Here is an 18124-nt window from a genome sequence, read left to right as displayed (position 1 = left end):
GCCCTTACCAATCATGGCCTCCTAATAATCCCCATCTATGAATTGGCTACATTACTCTGCTCTCCTCCCCACTGAGAGCTGATGTGTGGGGAGCGTTCTGGCGCACTATGGCTGCCGTCGCATCATCCAGGTGGGGCTGCACACTGGGGGTGGTGGAGGGGATCCCCATTACCTGTAAAGCGCTTTGAGTGGAGTGTCCAGAAAAGCTCTATATAAGTGTAAGCCATTATTATTATTATTATTACTGCCTTTCTCCGGAAGAAATGCCAGTCTTAGAAACCGCTGTCAGGACGTCAGTGAACCGCCCCGGGTCGTCAGTTCCTCGTGTATCGCTCTGGGCTCCAGCAGCTCAGGGAAAGAGCCCCGTTTGTCCTCACAGACCTCTTCATGTCCGACACACGCCAGAACCCAACCGCTTGCTCTGCAGGCCGTGAAATGTCCCACTGCAGTTGTTATTAAACGCATGGTGCCTTTGAACTGTTTGTCTGCTTGTTGTCGTTGTTGTTGTTTTTTGCAGCACTTTTCCGTGTGTGTAAAACGAAGCGGAACAACGTTCTGAGAAATCAGACTATCGAGCATTAAAAACACCCCTAGGGGCCGTTTGCTGCTCGTACTCGTCGGGTCTACACGGGACATTTTTTGGTTGTTTCTGTATTGTGTGTCGTGTGTCGCCCCGCCTGCCGCCTCCAGAGCCCGCTCCGTGTGGGACTGAGCCGGGATGCTCAGCGGCAACCCCTCGGTCCTCCCGGCCGACAGGGGGCGCCGGCGGGCGGCGCGGTGCCCTCTTGCCCGGGGCGCGGACTCGTTGGCGTTTCTGTGTTCTGGCCGGAGGGGGGAGGGGGAGAGAGAGGGAGGGGGCGGGGCGGGTAGCTTCCGGTAGTGCGCATGCGCATGCGAGCGCGAGAGGCCTGGCTGGCCCTTTTTTTTTTCCCTCCCGTCCTCGAGACAAGAGAGAGAGAACTGTCGAGAAAGAGCGGCGCGCGGGCCTTCAGGGACGCGGCTTCGCATCACGACACGACACGAGCCGACCCGCCACGGACACGCAGGACAGCAGAGCTCCGCCAGCCCGCCCGGGACCTCCCCCCGCCACACGCTCACTCACTCGCCCCGCCGCCCTCGCCTTTGTGCCCGGCCCGGCCCGGCCCGAGTGAGCGACAGCGCCGAGACGCCTCGACCCGCAGCAGCGCCGCGGCTGAGCTCCCCGCCCGCCGCCCCCCGGCCTGCAGCCGAGCCCGGACCCGACCCGGACCCGGACCCGACCCGCACTCGCCCCGCGGCGAGCCTGCGAGCGCACGGCCGACTCTTTCCGCCCGCCCCGACCCCCCGCCCGCCCGCAGCCCTGAGAGCGGCAGCAGGCCGCGCCGCCGGCCCCCGCGGATCCAAGATGTCGGACTTCGACGAGTTCGAGCGGCAGCTGAGCGAGAACAAGCAGGGTGAGCGCGCCGCGCCGCGCCGGGGCTGGGCTCCTCTCTCGGGGACCGGGGCGGGGGGCTGGGGGGTCTGTGCGGGCCGATCGGGGGCCCGGGGTGTCTGTGCGCGGCAGGCGGACACAAACACACACACACACGCGCAGGGACACGCACACGCATGGCCGTGGGCTCCTTGAGCCGGCGCTGTGGGGGCGGCTGCACGGAGGCCGCGGTGGGTCGCGCCGGTCCCCGGAGAGGGGGGGCCGCTGCGGGGCGGCCGTGCGGGGCTGAGCACCCCGGTCTGCAGGCGCGGTAGGCCGCGCATTGTCTCCGGCCGGCTGCCGGGGCATCGTGGGGGTGGGGTGAGGGTTTAGCGGTAGCGCGCACGCACGCACTCGCTCACGGGCCGTGAATTAATCTCGGGGTGTTTTGCACCCGCTGTTTGTGCCCGGTCACCCGTGGCGTGCCCGGCGTACGGGATCCGGAGGGACGGAGTGGTGCCGTATAATAATAATAATGGCTTACACTTATATAGCGCTTTTCTGGACACTCCACTCAAAGCGCTTTACAGGTAATGGGGATCCCCTCCACCACCACCAAGTTACGGCTTGCGTGGGCCGTGCCCCGCGGGCGCAGCTCCGTGTGAGAGGTGTGGGCTCTCGGAGCCGGCTTGTTCTGCAAACTGTGGCGCCGGATGCCCGAATCTCGCCTCCGCAGAAACTGCTGCTCTGTGTGTGGGGACCGGTCCGGGCCTGGCGTGTTGGAAGCGTTTTTACATGTGAAGGAGTCCCTGCAGCGCTCTGATCCGCTCCAGGTGTGACGGTGTTGTTACAGTCCCAGTGTGTAGCAGTCTGATCCGCTCCAGGTGTGACAGTGTTGTTACAGTCCCAGTGTGCAGCAGTCTGATCCGCTCCAGGTGTGGCAGTGTTGTTACAGTCCCAGTGTGCAGCAGTCTGATCCGCTCCAGGTGTGACGGTGTTGTTACAGTCCCAGTGTGCAGCAGTCTGATCCGCTCCAGGTGTCCCAGTGTTGTTACAGTCCCAGTGTGTAGAAGTCTGATCCGCTCCAGGTGTCCCGGTGTTGTTTCAGTCCCAGTGTGTAGCAGTCTGATCCGCTCCAGGTGTGACGGTGTTGTTACAGTCCCAGTGTGTAGCAGTCTGATCCGCTCCAGGTGTGACAGTGTTGTTACAGTCCCAGTGTGCAGCAGTCTGATCCGCTCCAGGTGTGGCGGTGTTGTTACAGTCCCAGTGTGCAGCAGTCTGATCCGCTCCAGGTGTGACGGTGTTGTTACAGTCCCAGTGTGCAGCAGTCTGATCCGCTCCAGGTGTCCCAGTGTTGTTACAGTCCCAGTGTGTAGAAGTCTGATCCGCTCCAGGTGTCCCGGTGTTGTTTCAGTCCCAGTGTGTAGCAGTCTGATCCGCTCCAGGTGTGACGGTGTTGTTACAGTCCCAGTGTGCAGCAGTCTGATCCGCTCCAGGTGTGACGGTGTTGTTACAGTCCCAGTGTGCAGCAGTCTGATCCGCTCCAGGTGTGGCGGTGTTGTTACAGTCCCAGTGTGCAGCAGTCTGATCCGCTCCAGGTGTGACGGTGTTGTTACAGTCCCAGTGTGCAGCAGTCTGATCCGCTCCAGGTGTGACGGTGTTGTTACAGTCCCAGTGTGCAGCAGTCTGATCCGCTCCAGGTGTCCCAGTGTTGTTACAGTCCCAGTGTGTAGCAGTCTGATCCGCTCCAGGTGTCCCGGTGTTGTTTCAGTCCCAGTGCGTAGCAGTCTGATCCGCTCCAGGTGTCCCAGTGTTGTTACAGTCCCAGTGCGCAGCAGTCTGATCCGCTCCAGGTGTGACGGTGTTGTTACAGTCCCAGTGTGCAGCAGTCTGATCCGCTCCAGGTGTGACAGTGTTGTTACAGTCCCAGTGTGCAGCAGTCTGATCCGCTCCAGGTGTGACGGTGTTGTTACAGTCCCAGTGTGCAGCAGTCTGATCCGCTCCAGGTGTGACGGTGTTGTTACAGTCCCAGTGTGTAGCAGTCTGATCCGCTCCAGGTGTTGCAGTGTTGTTACAGTCCCAGTGCGCAGCAGTCTGATCCGCTCCAGGTGTGACGGTGTTGTTACAGTCCCAGTGTGTAGCAGTCTGATCCGCTCCAGGTGTGACGGTGTTGTTACAGTCCCAGTGTGCAGCAGTCTGATCCGCTCCAGGTGTCCTGGTGTTGTTACAGTCCCAGTGTGTAGCAGTCTGATCCGCTCCAGGTGTGGCGGTGTTGTTACAGTCCCAGTGGGCAGCAGTCTGATCCGCTCCAGGTGTTGCAGTGTTGTTACAGTCCCAGTGTGCAGCAGTCTGATCCGCTCCAGGTGTGACGGTGTTGTTACAGTCCCAGTGTGTAGCAGTCTGATCCGCTCCAGGTGTGACAGTGTTGTTACAGTCCCAGTGTGCAGCAGTCTGATCCGCTCCAGGTGTGACGGTGTTGTTACAGTCCCAGTGTGTAGCAGTCTGATCCGCTCCAGGTGTGACGGTGTTGTTACAGTCCCAGTGTGTAGCAGTCTGATCCGCTCCAGGTGTGACAGTGTTGTTACAGTCCCAGTGGGCAGCAGTCTGATCCGCTCCAGGTGTGGCGGTGTTGTTACAGTCCCAGTGTGTAGTAGTCTGATCCGCTCCAGGTGTGACGGTGTTGTTACAGTCCCAGTGTGTAGCAGTCTGATCCGCTCCAGGTGTCCCGGTGTTGTTACAGTCCCAGTGTGCAGCAGTCTGATCCACTCCAGGTGTCCCGGTGTTGTTACAGTCCCAGTGCGCAGCAGTCTGATCCGCTCCAGGTGTGACGGTGTTGTTACAGTCCCAGTGTGCAGCAGTCTGATCCGCTCCAGGTGTGACGGTGTTGTTACAGTCCCAGTGTGTAGCAGTCTGATCCGCTCCAGGTGTGACGGTGTTGTTACGGTCCCAGTGTGTAGCAGTCTGATCCGCTCCAGGTGTGACAGTGTTGTTACAGTCCCAGTGTGTAGCAGTCTGATCCGCTCCAGGTGTTAGTGTTGTTAGAGTCCACACTTTCACATTCACACATTTCCGCCGGTTGGGGTTGTGGGATTGGGGTTTTTGTCTTGGGGGTTGTGGCCCACAGGGCTGTGTTTGACCTTTGACCTTGTACCCAGCGTTTTTGCATGCCTACTCTTTCAGAATCGCTCCGGTTTCCCAGCATGCCCGCGCAAGTCACCGAGCCTTTCCTGTCCCCTCCAGAGCGCGACAAGGAGAACCGGCACCGGCGCCGCAGTCCGACTCGGAGCCGCAGTCGCGAGAGGAAAAGGAGGAGCAGAGAGAGGAGGAGCCGGGACAGGCGGAGCGATTCGAAGGACCGCCGACAGAGGCGGAGGTAACTGCACCGACACCCGCTGGTCCACACTGATACTGGGATAGTCCTGGACTAGAGATTCACTGGGATTATAATCAGACTCCACTGACACTGACAGAGCAATCTGACACTCTCCAGGCTGGACTGGGCTGACTGGACTGGGAGCTGGACTAGTTCTTCACTGGGATTATTATCAGACTCCACTGACACTGCCAGAGCAGTCTGAGACTCTCCAGGCTGGACTGGACTGACTGGACTGGGAGCTGGACTAGTTCTTCACTGGGATTATAATCAGACTCCACTGACACTGACAGAGCAGTCTGAGACTCTCCAGGCTGGACTGGACTGACTGGACTGGGAGCTGGACTAGTTCTTCACTGGGATTATAATCAGACTCCACTGACACTGCCAGAGCAGTCTGAGACTCTCCAGGCTGGACTGGACTGACTGGACTGGGAGCTGGACTAGTTCTTCACTGGGATTATAATCAGACTCCACTGACACTGCCAGAGCAGTCTGAGACTCTCCAGGCTGGACTGGACTGACTGGACTGGGAGCTGGACTAGTTCTTCACTGGGATTATAATCAGACTCCACTGACACTGCCAGAGCAGTCTGAGACTCTCCAGGCTGGACTGGACTGACTGGACTGGGAGCTGGACTAGTTCTTCACTGGGATTATAATCAGACTCCACTGACACTGCCAGAGCAGTCTGAGACTCTCCAGGCTGGGCTGGACTGACTGGACTGGGAGCTGGACTAGTTCTTCACTGGGATTATAATCAGACTCCACTGACACTGACAGAGCAGTCTGACACTCTCCAGGCTGGACTGGACTGACTGGACTGGGAGCTGGGTTAGTGATTCTCCGGGCTTGAGAACTGAGTAGTGGTGGTTGTGTCTCTCAGCAGTCGCTCCCCGCACCGGGAGAAGAAGAAGAAAGTGAGGAAGTACTGGGATGTGCCGCCGCCCGGGTTCGAGCACATCACCCCCATGCAGTACAAGGCCATGCAAGGTGAGAGTGCGCCCCCCGGTGTGTCCTGCGTGTGGCGCCCGCGGCCTGCGACCTGCGACCTGCCCGTCTCACACGCGCCCCCCCCCTCTCTCCCCCCTGCAGCGGCGGGCCAGATCCCCGCCACCGCCCTGCTGCCCACCATGACCCCCGACGGGCTGGCCGTGACCCCCACCCCCGTGCCCGTGGTGGGCAGCCAGATGACCCGGCAGGCCAGGAGGCTCTACGTCGGCAACATCCCCTTTGGCATCACTGAGGTGAGGGGGCCTAGGCTGGAGGTAACGACCCCGCGACTGGGGGGGCTGGGCTAGGGGTCACGACCCCGAGACTGGGCCGGACTGGGCTAGAGGTCACGACCCCGAGACTGGGGGGGCTGGGCTAGAGGTCACGACCCCGAGACTGGGGCGGACTGGGCTGGAGATCACGACCCCGAGACTGGGGGGGCTGGGCTAGGGGTCACGACCCCGAGACTGGGCTGGACTGGGCTAGAGGTCACGACCCCGAGACTGGGGCGGACTGGGCTAGGGGTCACGACCCCGAGACTGGGGCAGACTGGGCTAGGGGTCACGACCCCGAGACTGTGGCGGACTGGGCTGGAGATCAAGACCCCGAGACTGGGCCGGACTGGGCTGGAGATCACGACCCCGAGACTGGACTGGGCTAGAGGTCACGACCCCGAGACTGGGGCGGACTGGGCTAGAGGTCACGACCCCGAGACTGGGGCGGACTGGGCTAGAGGTCGCGACCCCGAGACTGTGGCGGACTGGGCTGGAGATCAAGACCCCGAGACTGGGCCGGACTGGGGTAGAGGTCGTGACCCCGAGACTGGGGGGCTGGTCAGGGTGGGCGGACTGGGGTTACTGGACTAGTGGGACTGGGCCCGCGGCCGTGCTCAGTGAGGTGTGACGAGCTGCCTGTGTCTCTGTCCGCAGGAGGCCATGATGGATTTCTTCAACGCCCAGATGCGCCTGGGGGGCCTGACCCAGGCTCCGGGGAACCCCGTGCTCGCCGTGCAGATCAACCAGGACAAGAACTTCGCCTTCCTGGAGGTGAGGGCCCCGCCCGTCCGTCCACCTGCCTCGTGGGGGCGCTCTGCCAGCGGTCGGCATGTGACCCCCTCTCCCTCCCCCCCCGGCAGTTCCGCTCCGTGGACGAGACGACGCAGGCCATGGCGTTCGACGGCATCATCTTCCAGGGCCAGAGCCTGAAGATCCGGCGGCCCCATGACTACCAGCCGCTGCCTGGTATGAGCGAGAACCCCAGCGTCTACGTGCCAGGTCGGTCCGCGCCCCCCTGCGCCTGCCCCCCGGGGCCCGAGTCTGCCCCGCTGACCGCCCGCTCTCCCCCTCTGTCCCCCAGGCGTGGTGTCCACGGTGGTGCCAGACTCCGCCCACAAGCTCTTCATCGGGGGACTGCCCAATTACCTCAACGACGACCAGGTCAGTGTCCGCCGGCCGGGTCGGCGGGGGGCGCCCGGCGGGGTCCGTCAGCTGGCGTTGACCCTCCCTCTCCCCCCCGCAGGTGAAGGAGCTGCTGACATCCTTCGGCCCCCTCAAGGCCTTCAACCTGGTGAAGGACAGCGCCACCGGGCTCTCCAAGGGGTACGCCTTCTGCGAGTACGTGGACGTCAACGTCAGTGACCAGGTAACTGTTAACCGTCGACCCCGAGGGGCGTGGCCGGTGTGGGTCGACCCCCCCCCCCCTGAGGGGCGTGGCTGGTGTGGGTCGACCCCCCCCTGAGGGGCGTGGCTGGTGTGGGTCGACCCCCCCCTGAGGGGCGTGGCTGGTGTGGGTCGACCCCCCCCCCTGGGGGGCGTGGCCGGTGTGGGTCGACCCCTCCCTGGGGGGCGTGGCCGGTGTGGGTCGACCCCCCCCCCTGAGGGGCGTGGCCGGTGTGGGTCGACCCCCCCCTGAGGGGCGTGGCCGGTGTGGGTCGACCCGGGGGGGCGGGGGGTGTAGACCAGAGGCTCCTGGTCCTGGGGGACAGCGGTGTGGCGGGCCCCTTGTCTGAACCCCTGCATTAACCTCACTCCCTGCTCTCTGCTCACTGTTGAAGGCCATTGCGGGTCTGAATGGAATGCAACTGGGCGATAAGAAGCTGCTGGTGCAGCGTGCCAGCGTGGGAGCCAAGAACGCCACTCTGGTGAGCAGCCTGTGTGAGCGCCGCGGTGCCGCGCGGGCTCGCGCCCTCGCCGGTTCCTCCCGCAGCGCCAGGGCGCCGGCCGAGCGAGCTCCAGGACACCGGGGACGGCGATGACGTCACCAGGCTTCGCCTGCGGCCGGACCGCTCTCCTGTTGAGCTACTGTGGAATTACTCTCTCTCTACAGACCAGTATAAACCAGGGCCTGGTGTCTGTGTGTTGGTAACCCATCTGTCTCTCTCTCTCTCTACAGACCAGTATAAACCAGAGCCTGGTGTCTGTGTGTTGGTAACAAATCTGTCTCTCTCTGTACAGACCAGTATAAACCAGAGCCTGGTGTCTGTGTTTCTCTACAGACCAGTATAAACCAGAGCCGGGTGTCTGTGCGTTAGTAACCCCGTCTCTCTCTCTGTACAGACCAGTATAAACCAGAGCCAGGTGTCTGTGTGTTGGTAACCCATCTGTCTCTCTCTCTGCACAGACCAGTATAAACCAGAGCCAGGTGTCTGTGTTTCTGTACAGACCAGTATAACCCAGAGCCGGGTGTCTGTGTTTCTGTACAGACCAGTATAACCCAGAGCCGGGTTTCTGTGTTTCTGTACAGACCAGTATAACCCAGAGCCGGGTGTCTGTGCGTCAGTAACCCCGTCTCTCTCTCTGCACAGACCAGTATAAACCAGACCCCAGTGACCCTGCAGGTGCCGGGGCTCATGAACAGCTCCGTGGTGCAGATGGGGGGGCTCCCCACCGAGGTGCTGTGCCTGATGAACATGGTGGCGCCGGAGGAGCTGCTGGACGACGACGAGTACGAGGAGATCGTGGAGGACGTGAGGGACGAATGCAGCAAGTACGGGCAGGTCAAGAGCATCGAGATCCCGCGGCCCGTGGACGGGCTGGAGGTGCCGGGCTGTGGCAAGGTGAGCGTCGCGCCTCGTTAGCTAATTGAGTCATTGTCAGAGGTCAAGAGCGCAGTTCGTTAGTGTTGCCAAGGGAGCGGTTCTGGGCTGTGTGGGTGGTGGGGGGGAGGTGTTGGGCATGAACTGGCCACCGGGCGGCGCTGGTGATCACGCCAGGCCGCGAGATCCTGGGGCAGTCGTGTTTTTGTTCAGTGGGCGGCAGGAAACGTTGACCTTTGCCCCCCCCCCTCCTGTCCCGTCTCGGCCCCCAGATCTTCGTGGAGTTCGTCTCGGTGTTCGACTGCCAGAAGGCCATGCAGGGCCTGACGGGGAGGAAGTTCGCCAACCGCGTCGTGGTGACGAAGTACTGCGACCCGGACGCCTACCACCGCCGGGACTTCTGGTAGAGGGGGGCCCGGGCTGCGGAGAGGGGGCGTTTTTGTACCGGGGGCGGGAGAGAGGGAGAGGGGGTGGGGTGGGGTTACTACGCGTTAGAGTGCAGTTTTTGTATTTAGAGCTGGGGGGGCGGGGGGGAGAGCGGGTTGGGGGGGGGTGTGTGGGCGGCGCTGCTGGGCTCCGGGCCGGGCGGGGTTCTCCCGGAGCTGTCCTCGCCTCCCGATCCCGAGAGAACCGGGGGGACCCGTCCGGATCGGAGCCCCGGAGCCGCGGGCCGACCCCTGCAGGAGCCGCGGTGATCCGTGTGGGAGAGGGAGAGGAGGGGTGACCCCTGTGGGAGAGGGAGAGGAGGGGTGACCCCTGTGGGAGAGGGAGAGGAGGGGTGACCCCTGTGGGAGAGAGAGAGAGGGAGGAGGGAGCGGCGATCCATTTTAATGTGCTGATCCCTGCGGCAGAGAGGGACCCCAGCAGCTCCCCTTTTATTCGGCTGGAGTTTTAGTGCCCCCCTCCTTCCAGGCCCGATGAATGGTGGAAGAGGGGGCGGGGAGATTTTTAAAAGATGCGGAGAGCCAGCCCGCCCGCCTGCCTGCGTTCGGGGGAGCGGCTGGCGCCCCCTCTTCTCCGGGCCCTCGTCCCCGCGAGACCGGGCCGGTCGGCAGGCTGCCCCCTGGCGGCTGGGGGGTGGAACTGCAGCCGCGGCCGGCGGCGCTGGGAAACGGTTGGGCGTCACTGCAGAGCTGGGTTTTATCGGGGGTGTGTGTACGGCCCCCCCCCCCCACGTCGGTGGTTTCGCCACCCACACGCGTGTCTGGTTTCTGCCCTGCGGAGCGCTGGGTCGCCCCCTGCTGACAGCCTGTCAGACAGCGCCTCTGTCTGCACCCAGCTGATTGGGGGTGACCTGTAGTATCTGGCTCGGGGCTCCCCACTACTGGGGCACAGCTGATTGGGGGTGACCTGTAGTATCTGGCTCGGGGCTCCCCACTACTGGGGCTCAGCTGATTAAGGGTGACCTGTAGTATCTGGCTCGGGGCTCCCCACTACTGGGGCACAGCTGATTGGGGGTGACCTGTAGTATCTGGCTCGGGGCTCCCCACTACTGGGGCACAGCTGATTGGGGGTGACCTGTAGTATCTGGCTCGGGGCTCCCCACTACTGGGGCTCAGCTGATTAAGGGTGACCTGTAGTATCTGGCTCGGGGCTCCCCACTACTGGGGCACAGCTGATTGGGGGTGACCTGTAGTATCTGGCTCGGGGCTCCCCACTACTGGGGCTCAGCTGATTGGGGGTGACCTGTAGTATCTGGCTCGGGGCTCCCCACTACTGGGGCACAGCTGATTGGGGGTGACCTGTAGTATCTGGCTCGGGGCTCCCCACTACTGGGGCTCAGCTGATTGGGGGTGACCTGTAGTATCTGGCTCGGGGCTCCCCACTACTGGGGCACAGCTGATTGGGGGTGACCTGTAGTATCTGGCTCGGGGCTCCCCGTTACTGGGGCACAGCTGATTGGGGGTGACCTGTAGTATCTGGGTTGGGGTGGGCGCCCCTGCTGGGGCTCTGGGGGGTGTCAGTGGGGCGCAGGAGCCCCTCTGTCTCTCTCTCCCTCTCGCTCAGCTCGCACCTGTTCTGAGGACCACAAGCTCGTCTTTTTGTTTTCCGTGTCGATGGAGCCACACGATTGCCGGACAGACTTTGAATCTTGCTTTAATTTTTTTCAGACCCGTTTCCTTGTTGTCTTTCCTACCCTTTTTTTGTTACTCCTTTCATTTGGAAACCATGGATAAGTTAATGAGAAATGTGTACTAATAAAGCGATTGAAAGGTTCTGTGGGGTGCTGAGCGTTGAGTGAGCGGGGAGCTGCAGGAGTCCCCATTTATCTCTCCGGTGGAGGAGGTGCTACTGTCTGAGCCTCTGGAGGGGGCGCTACTGAGTCACAGGGCTCGTGAGGCGCGCACAGACACTGCACACACGCACGGGCGCTACACAGGCACACCGACACCATACAGGCACACACAGGCACACCGACGCCACACTGCACACACACACCGACGCACACTGCACACACACACCGACACGCACTGACGCCACACTGCACACACACAGACACACCGATGCCGTACAGACACACACCGACGCACACTGCACACACACCGACGCACACTGCACACACACAGACACGCACTGACGCCACACAGACACGCACTGACGCCACACAGACACGCACTGACGCCACACAGACACGCACTGACGCCACACAGACACGCACTGACGCACACTGCACACACACAGACACACCGATGCCGTACAGACACACACAGACGCGCACTGACGCCGTACAGACGCGCACTGACGCCGTACAGACGCGCACTGCACACGTACAGACGCACACTGACGCCGTACAGACACACACAGACAGACACACACACACGCGGTGCCTGTGCCCGGGTGCGGACCGCGGGCTCCAGGGCCAGGAGAGAGGGCCTGACGGCCTGCAGCAGCTCAGCCGGGGGGAGAGGGCGGTCGTCTGCTGTTCACACTTGGCGTAATCGTCTGTACTCTTTTTGTTCTTGTGGCAGTTAAATGTTTGTTTTTTCCAAATTGAAAGCAGGAAAAAAAATCTCATTGTAAGTTTTTATTTTTTTTTTCTTTTGGAAATCGACTTTACTCATTAAATTTTTGGTGTATTTTATGTCTGGTTTCTCAGTGTGGGGCAGGGTGGGGTGAGAATCGACCAGGTCTGGGGCAGGGGCAGGGGCAGGGCCGAAGGGGCCATATCTGCCCCCTCACCAGGGGCATGGGGTTGGTGTCTGGCCCAGGTCTGTCCTCCAGAGGACTCTGGGCGCTCCGCTCCATTTCTGCTGAAATAATCCTAATAAAACTCTGTGTATATAGTGCCTTCAAAGGTGGCTTCTCCAGGGGCTTTACAGAATGACAACAGCAATAAATAACAAGACTGCACAAGATAAAACAATTACAATACAGGGAGGAGAGCGTGGATGGTGGTACTAAGAACAGTAGAAGCAGAGGGGAACCAGTTCAGTAAAGGCTTTTCTAAAATCGCCTCCCCATGTCCCCTGTCACAGTGGTGTGAGTGTGGGGCAAACAACTAGGTATACGGTGGGGCTGTTAAACCTAAAATAGCTGCACCGAGCAGTGCAAGTACGCGGATGTCTCAGTGTAACACTTCACACGTCCTACTCCTAGATCGGTTCTCTGAAATACTCGGATATCAGACGGAACCTTCATGCGCCTCGAATGGACAATGAACCGGAAGTCTCAAAGACCCAGAACTCTCCGGAACTGGGTGGGGCTTCAGGGCCGGCAGGCGAGTCCTCGATCGCCATTGGCTCCTGTCAATCGAGCGACCAACCGCCCGCTCCGAACCCGGCTGTCCGATTGGCTGCCGCTCTTGTCTTGCACAGTGAGCCGCTCGCCGGCCCCAATCACGTGATAGGGGACGGGCGGGTGACCAGGAAGCCTGTCGCTGTTTTTTTTCTTTTTGAAACTTTTGTTTATTGCAACAACAAAAATACATGCAATACAAAAATGAGCACGTAAAGCATATCAATGACAGCGTCAGGGGTACGTACTGTAATACAATTACACTTTGCGGAAAAGGATTAAGCAAGGTAAACGAAGACGGGCTCCGCGTAGCTTTCGTGTCCGTTAGATAATACTTTATTAATCCCGTAGGGAAATTGATGATATCGTCTGTAAATACGTCTTGACATCTAAAACTGTTCAGACAAAGGACCGTTTCACTTTCTGTCTGTAACAACCTGTAAGTATAATGATTAAGTCAATTGCAAAGCATATTTTCACATTATTTTCAATGGGATTAAAATTTAACGTAACATCTATTTCTTTAAAAGTACTCTCGATATTAGACTTTCTTTATATAATCTTTGCACATCAATCCAGAGTCTTTATACAACAGGACATGACACAAGTACATGTAGTAAAGTTTCGGGGTTACTGCTGACCCTGAGACCCGTGTGTATCCATAATGCAGAATGACACCTCCTGTCGTGCAACAGGCGCACCGGCTCATTAAATTAGTGATCTCACGGATACAGAGGGCTTTCGCACTGATTAGATCATTAGAAACCACGCGTATGTGAATGCGCTGCATTAATACTTTGTTATAATCTTTTCAATTCTGAAGTATGAGATTAAAAGTATATGGTTACGCAGTAGATATTATTTTTACTACTTCCTTTCCGGATAATGATCAGCTGTTAAACCTAAACAGCTGTTGCTTCATCGTTAAACCGGTCCCGTGTTGTGAGTGACGCAGCTCCAACGCGTTGTCTTTGAAAAGGTCGTTTTGAGGTGAGTCAAAATGGGTGAGTCAAAGGGAAGTTTGGTGTCCTGGCCAAATTTCCCATCGGCCCTTACCAATCATGGCCTCCTAATAATCCCCCTCTATGAACTGGCTTCATCACTCTGCTCCCCTCCCCACTGAGAGCTGGTGTGTGGGGAGCGTTCTGGCGCATCATCCAGGTGGGGGTACACAGTGGTGGGGATGGAGGGGATCCCCATCACCTGTAAAGCGCTCTGAGTGGAGTGTCCAGAAAAGCGCTGTATCAGTGTAAGCAATTATTAATTATAACACGAGGAGCTGCCGTGCCTGTCGAAAGCCGTGCGTTTCACAGCGCTCCGCCAGGGGGCGCTGGTGCCACACGAGCTGGTTCGACTTCTTTTTTTATTTGAAACATCAGGAATAACAACAACAACAAAAACGAGACACAATATTAAAGCAGATAGAAAACTCGACGCACTTGGCGGCCAGAGGAATTCCCAATGATAAACGCTGAAGATTAAACTTTTTACATAATTCCATTTCTATGTGTCTTTTTTATTCTTGAAATCGCTAACAGAATTTAAATTAAAAAAGGAATTCTAGCTGGTTCGACTTGGTGTCCCCTGATGGTTTCAACACTGACGAGAGCAGGTGTCCCAGCACGGGCTCCATATCCCACTCCTCTCCCCCGTTCGGTTCCTCACCTCATCTTGCCCTTCAGCGACGGGGGTGCAGGGAGCTATCCCAGCAGGCAACGCACAGAAGGCGGGGTGCACCCTGGATGGGACCCCAGTCCTTCCCCGTGTGTGCGCACACACACACAATCACAGCGCGGGCAGTTTTCCCCAAGGGGTAATCAACGCGTCTTTGGACTGTGGAGGGACATGCAAGCTCCTCACAGACAGCACCCAGGACCCAGACCCGGGTCTCCCAGCGCCGAGAGGGAGAAGTCACCTCGCCGTTCCACCCCGAACTTGGTACGTCTCCAGCTGTGTTTTTTTTTTTCACAGGACTCCTAAACAGCTGGCATGCTTTCACATTTGGTGAGGTGGCTGGTGTCCTACCCAATACCCCTCCCTGTGTTCAAAGACGGAGCACGGAGGGGTGGGTAATACAGCAACTGTACAACACGGAGCACGAACGGGAGCAAGCACAAACACCGCCAGGCCCCCGCGGAGCCCTGACAGGGCGACCTCTCGGGCTGGATCAGTGTTGAACTCCGCCGGAGCCCCGCGATCCGGCCCCGGTGCGGTCGGGTCGGGTCCAGTCCAGTCCAGAGGGGCTGCAGTCCCTGTTCGGTCCCACGGGCGGCGCTCTGCTCCTCGCCCGCACCTGCTCCCTCGCAGGTCGGCGTCAAATGGAGCCGTTCAGGCCGCGCGGACGCGGTTTGTCGCCCACTGAGGGATTCCGGATCAGCCCGGCAGCGCGGAAAACACGCGACATCTTACAGTTCAAAACCGAGCTCCTGCGGAGTCTCCAGTCCCCGGGAGAGAGAGTACGGGTTTATTTCCACAATCCGCGCGTTGTGCGTTTCTCGACTCCAGCTCCGGGTCACCGCGATCCCGAACCACCAGCTGCAGGAGCGGCGGCTGGGTCTGAGTCGGGTCCACGGGTGATCAGGGATCCGGGGTTTTCTGACGGGTCGCTCGCGGTGGGTCGTGACGAGCAGCGCGTTTCCGAATGCAGTTGTGTTCAATCCTGGGGGTCCCCCGGGGCTGTGCGCTCTGTCCTCTGCACTGTTGGAGCGCAATGAAAGCGCGGGGGTCTGTGGGTCTGTTGAAGGGCGGTGTCAGTCGGCCAGCTTCGCCGGACTGTCGGTGACGTGTTGGGACTGGCCCCTCGCGCCCGGGGCGCGCCCGGGTTCCAGCCGGCTCACTGTCTCACATAGCTGGGAACGGCGACAGAGGGCAACGGCTGCGCTGTCCAGAAGGCCAGTGCGGCTCGGATCAGGAAGCCGAGGATCTGGGGGAGAGTCTGCACGGTTTCCAGAGAGCTCCTAGCGTGTGGGCAGATGACGCCCGTGCTGGAATCGTGGTGTTCGTAGTCTGAGCGTGAAGAATTAAGGCACTGGAGCTCAGCGGGTGTGAGCCTGGTCAGTACCTGGAGGAGAGACTCCTGGGAAAAACTAAGGCTGCTGCTGGAAGAGGTGTTAGTGGGGCCAGCAGGGGGTGCTCACCCTGCGGTCCATGTGGGTCCTAATGCCCCAGTATGGTGACGGGGACACTATACTGTAAACAGGCGCCGTCCTTCGGATGAGACGTAAACCTGAGGTCCTGACTCTCTGTGGTCATTAAAAATCCCAGGGTGTTTCTTGAAAAGAGTAGGGGTGTAACCCCGATGTCCTGGCCAAATTTCCCAGCGGCCCTTACCAATCATGGCCTCCTAATAATCCCCCTCTGTGAACTGGCTACATTACTCTGCTCTCCTCCCCACTGAGAGCTGCTGTGTGGGGAGCGTTCTGGCGCACTATGGCTGCCGTCGCATCATCCAGGTGGGGCTGCACACTGGTGGTGGTGGAGGGGATCCCCATTACCTGTAAAGAGCTTTGAGTGGAGTGTCCAGAAAGGTGCTATATAAGTGTAAGAATTATTATTATTATTATTATTATTATTATTTTTAAGGAAAAACAGCCAGAATTGTTACTCTCACTAGTGAAATAGCTGGGCGACCACAGAGCCAGCTGGAAGAGCTGAGTTACAGCGCAGGTTGGGGGACAGCTCAGCTCTTCATTCCCATTCCCCGCCGCTGTCTTCAGGGAGGGGGTACCTGCTGCTGTAGGTTACCACAAGGTCGAAGGTCGAAGGTCGCCGGGCCTGTTGCCTACCCGTCTCTCCCTGCCAGTGGAGTGAGGGGGAGCAGGGACTCTTCCCAGAGGGGTCGGAGGACTAGTGTGTGTGTGTGTGTGTCCTGTTGCCGCCCCAGGTCTATTGATAGTTTCTAACGTGGATTTATTGTGTGTTGAGTGTGAGTTGATGTTTTTTTTTGTAGTTTTGTATGGTGATACTAACTCCAGATTTGTGAGGGGGCGATAGAGGTCTATATTCCACAGTCCATCATGTGCCAGAAAGGAAAACGGCTCAGAGGCTATAATCGCTGACTCAAATCATAAAACCAGAAAGGGCGCTTCTGCTGACACAGGGAGACGGGGAATGAGGTGTTTCCTATGGAAGGAGTTGTAACACAGGGAGCGAAACCGAGTCTGTGGAACAATTAAAAGCTTTTATCTCGACCTTTCTTCCCCAGACCGGCGTTTCTAGTGAAGGGTCTCACGCGCCAGATCGAGGTGGGAGGAAAGCCTTTTTCTGCGGAACGAGCGAGCAGGAGTCCGGAAACGGAATCGTGGGATACCAGGGAAGCAGGTCTCGGGACCGGCTTGCGGGGTCACGTGCCCTGCTGCGCCGCCAGCCCCCAGGGCGCTTTCACGGGCAGCAGGGGAGTGTGGGAAGAGCTCTGGACAGGAACGCCTCTGGGCGCCTCTTGTCCCCACTCTCCTGCAGCTGCAGGGCTTGTGTCTGTCACGGACGTCCAAAGGGACTAACCGTGGGGAGCAGGAGAGCGGAAAAAGACCAATATGCGTAGCGGCGAGACGGGAAAAAGGCCCGGGCTCATTAGTGCAAAGAGTTCGGGAATGCCGTATAGAAACCTATGCCCTCAGGGAGCGGACGTGGGGCGCCCTGGTGCTAGGCGGGTCTCAGGACATCCGAACGTCAATGCTGAGCCAGGACAGAGTGCAAGACCCGGAAATATATAGCCCAAGGGAAAGAGAGGGACCGGAAGGACAGCAGACCGGAAACTAGGGACAGGACAGAGAAGGAGCGCCCTCTGGCTGCAGAGGGCGTGACAGTGTCCTGCTGTCCACCTGGACGCACTCATCGGCTGAAGATCTGCCTGGTCCCCCCCCTGCGGACTGTAACTGCGCTCAAGATAGTGGACAGGCCACAGCGTCCACATACAGGGACACCTTCCTCTGATGTCTGCTGAAGGTGGCAGTAAAACCCCTAAATCAAAACCTTTATTAGCTCAGGTCTGGAAAGGCTTCCTACAGCCAAACACAAGAGCCATCTGGCTCCAAGCCCATCATGTAGAATCGAGGGATATCGGTGTGGAGTGCTGTGTTACTTTCAAGAAAAGGATCAGAACTATATTTTCTGAGCTGCCCGTCAGAAAACACACCACCCGAAAATGGTTTTACTCAAGAGCCCCCAACAGCGGGTCCGTGGTGGGAGGGAGATTTCTGAACAGGCAAAGAGCAGCTTGCGGGCAGGTTACAGGGGGAGAGGGCGAGCAGGTGGGTGCCAGCCCGGCTTGAATTTTAGGACCCCCTTGAGACCCGATCTCATCCCGTGAAAGGAGATGGATCCGTTTTCTCTTCGCTGCATTTTTTACGGGAATGCTGTTTCCCCGCCTATGTGACCTCCCCTCTGTGCTGGGATAAACAGGACATCGGACAAAAATAAATAGGATTGTGCTCAAGTGGGGAGCTGTGTCAGCATGCAAAGGAACGGGTAATGGGTTTGTTCCGGGCTGAAAAGAGAATAAATGAAACATTATGTTTTCTCTCTTCTCCACTTGGAATAAGCGTACTTGTTCCTTTGCAGACTACGGCTGCTGACGCAGCTACACACCTGAACTGTTTCT

At 58.9% G+C, this 18124-nt stretch overlaps 1 protein-coding gene and 1 long non-coding RNA gene across 16 annotated transcripts; one reads left to right on the top strand and one right to left on the bottom strand.

Annotated features, from left to right (window-relative positions):
- Positions 1–1246: 1246 nt before the first annotated feature.
- u2af2a (U2 small nuclear RNA auxiliary factor 2a) lies at positions 1247–11007 on the top strand. Of its 15 annotated transcripts, none has more exons than XM_088619850.1 (11): positions 1247–1433; positions 4631–4763; positions 5653–5756; positions 5859–6010; positions 6686–6802; positions 6892–7030; positions 7113–7192; positions 7275–7397; positions 7810–7896; positions 8560–8811; positions 9063–11007. In XM_088619850.1, the coding sequence occupies exons 1-11, from the start codon at positions 1385–1387 to the stop codon at positions 9195–9197; spliced, it is 1371 nt and encodes a 456-aa protein (XP_088475976.1). In that variant the 5' UTR covers positions 1247–1384; the 3' UTR covers positions 9198–11007. The 15 variants fall into 15 exon arrangements, with proteins under 15 accessions (XP_088475976.1, XP_088475975.1, XP_088475980.1 ...); XM_088619849.1 differs by having other exon boundaries at positions 7804–7896; XM_088619854.1 differs by having other exon boundaries at positions 5650–5756.
- LOC148640538 (uncharacterized) lies at positions 10912–11322 on the bottom strand. The gene is made up of 2 exons (XR_015930382.1): positions 11263–11322; positions 10912–11215 (listed from the first exon to the last, which is right to left on the bottom strand). It is a non-coding gene; the product is annotated as an uncharacterized LOC148640538 (long non-coding RNA).
- Positions 11323–18124: the final 6802 nt, after the last annotated feature.

Source organism: Lepisosteus platostomus, chromosome 25 (assembly GCF_059453375.1).
Source record: "Lepisosteus platostomus isolate fLepPlt1 chromosome 25, fLepPlt1.hap1, whole genome shotgun sequence".
NCBI classification, from domain to species: Eukaryota; Metazoa; Chordata; class Actinopteri; order Semionotiformes; family Lepisosteidae; genus Lepisosteus; species Lepisosteus platostomus.
This window is presented reverse-complemented; position numbering and strand designations above follow the sequence as displayed.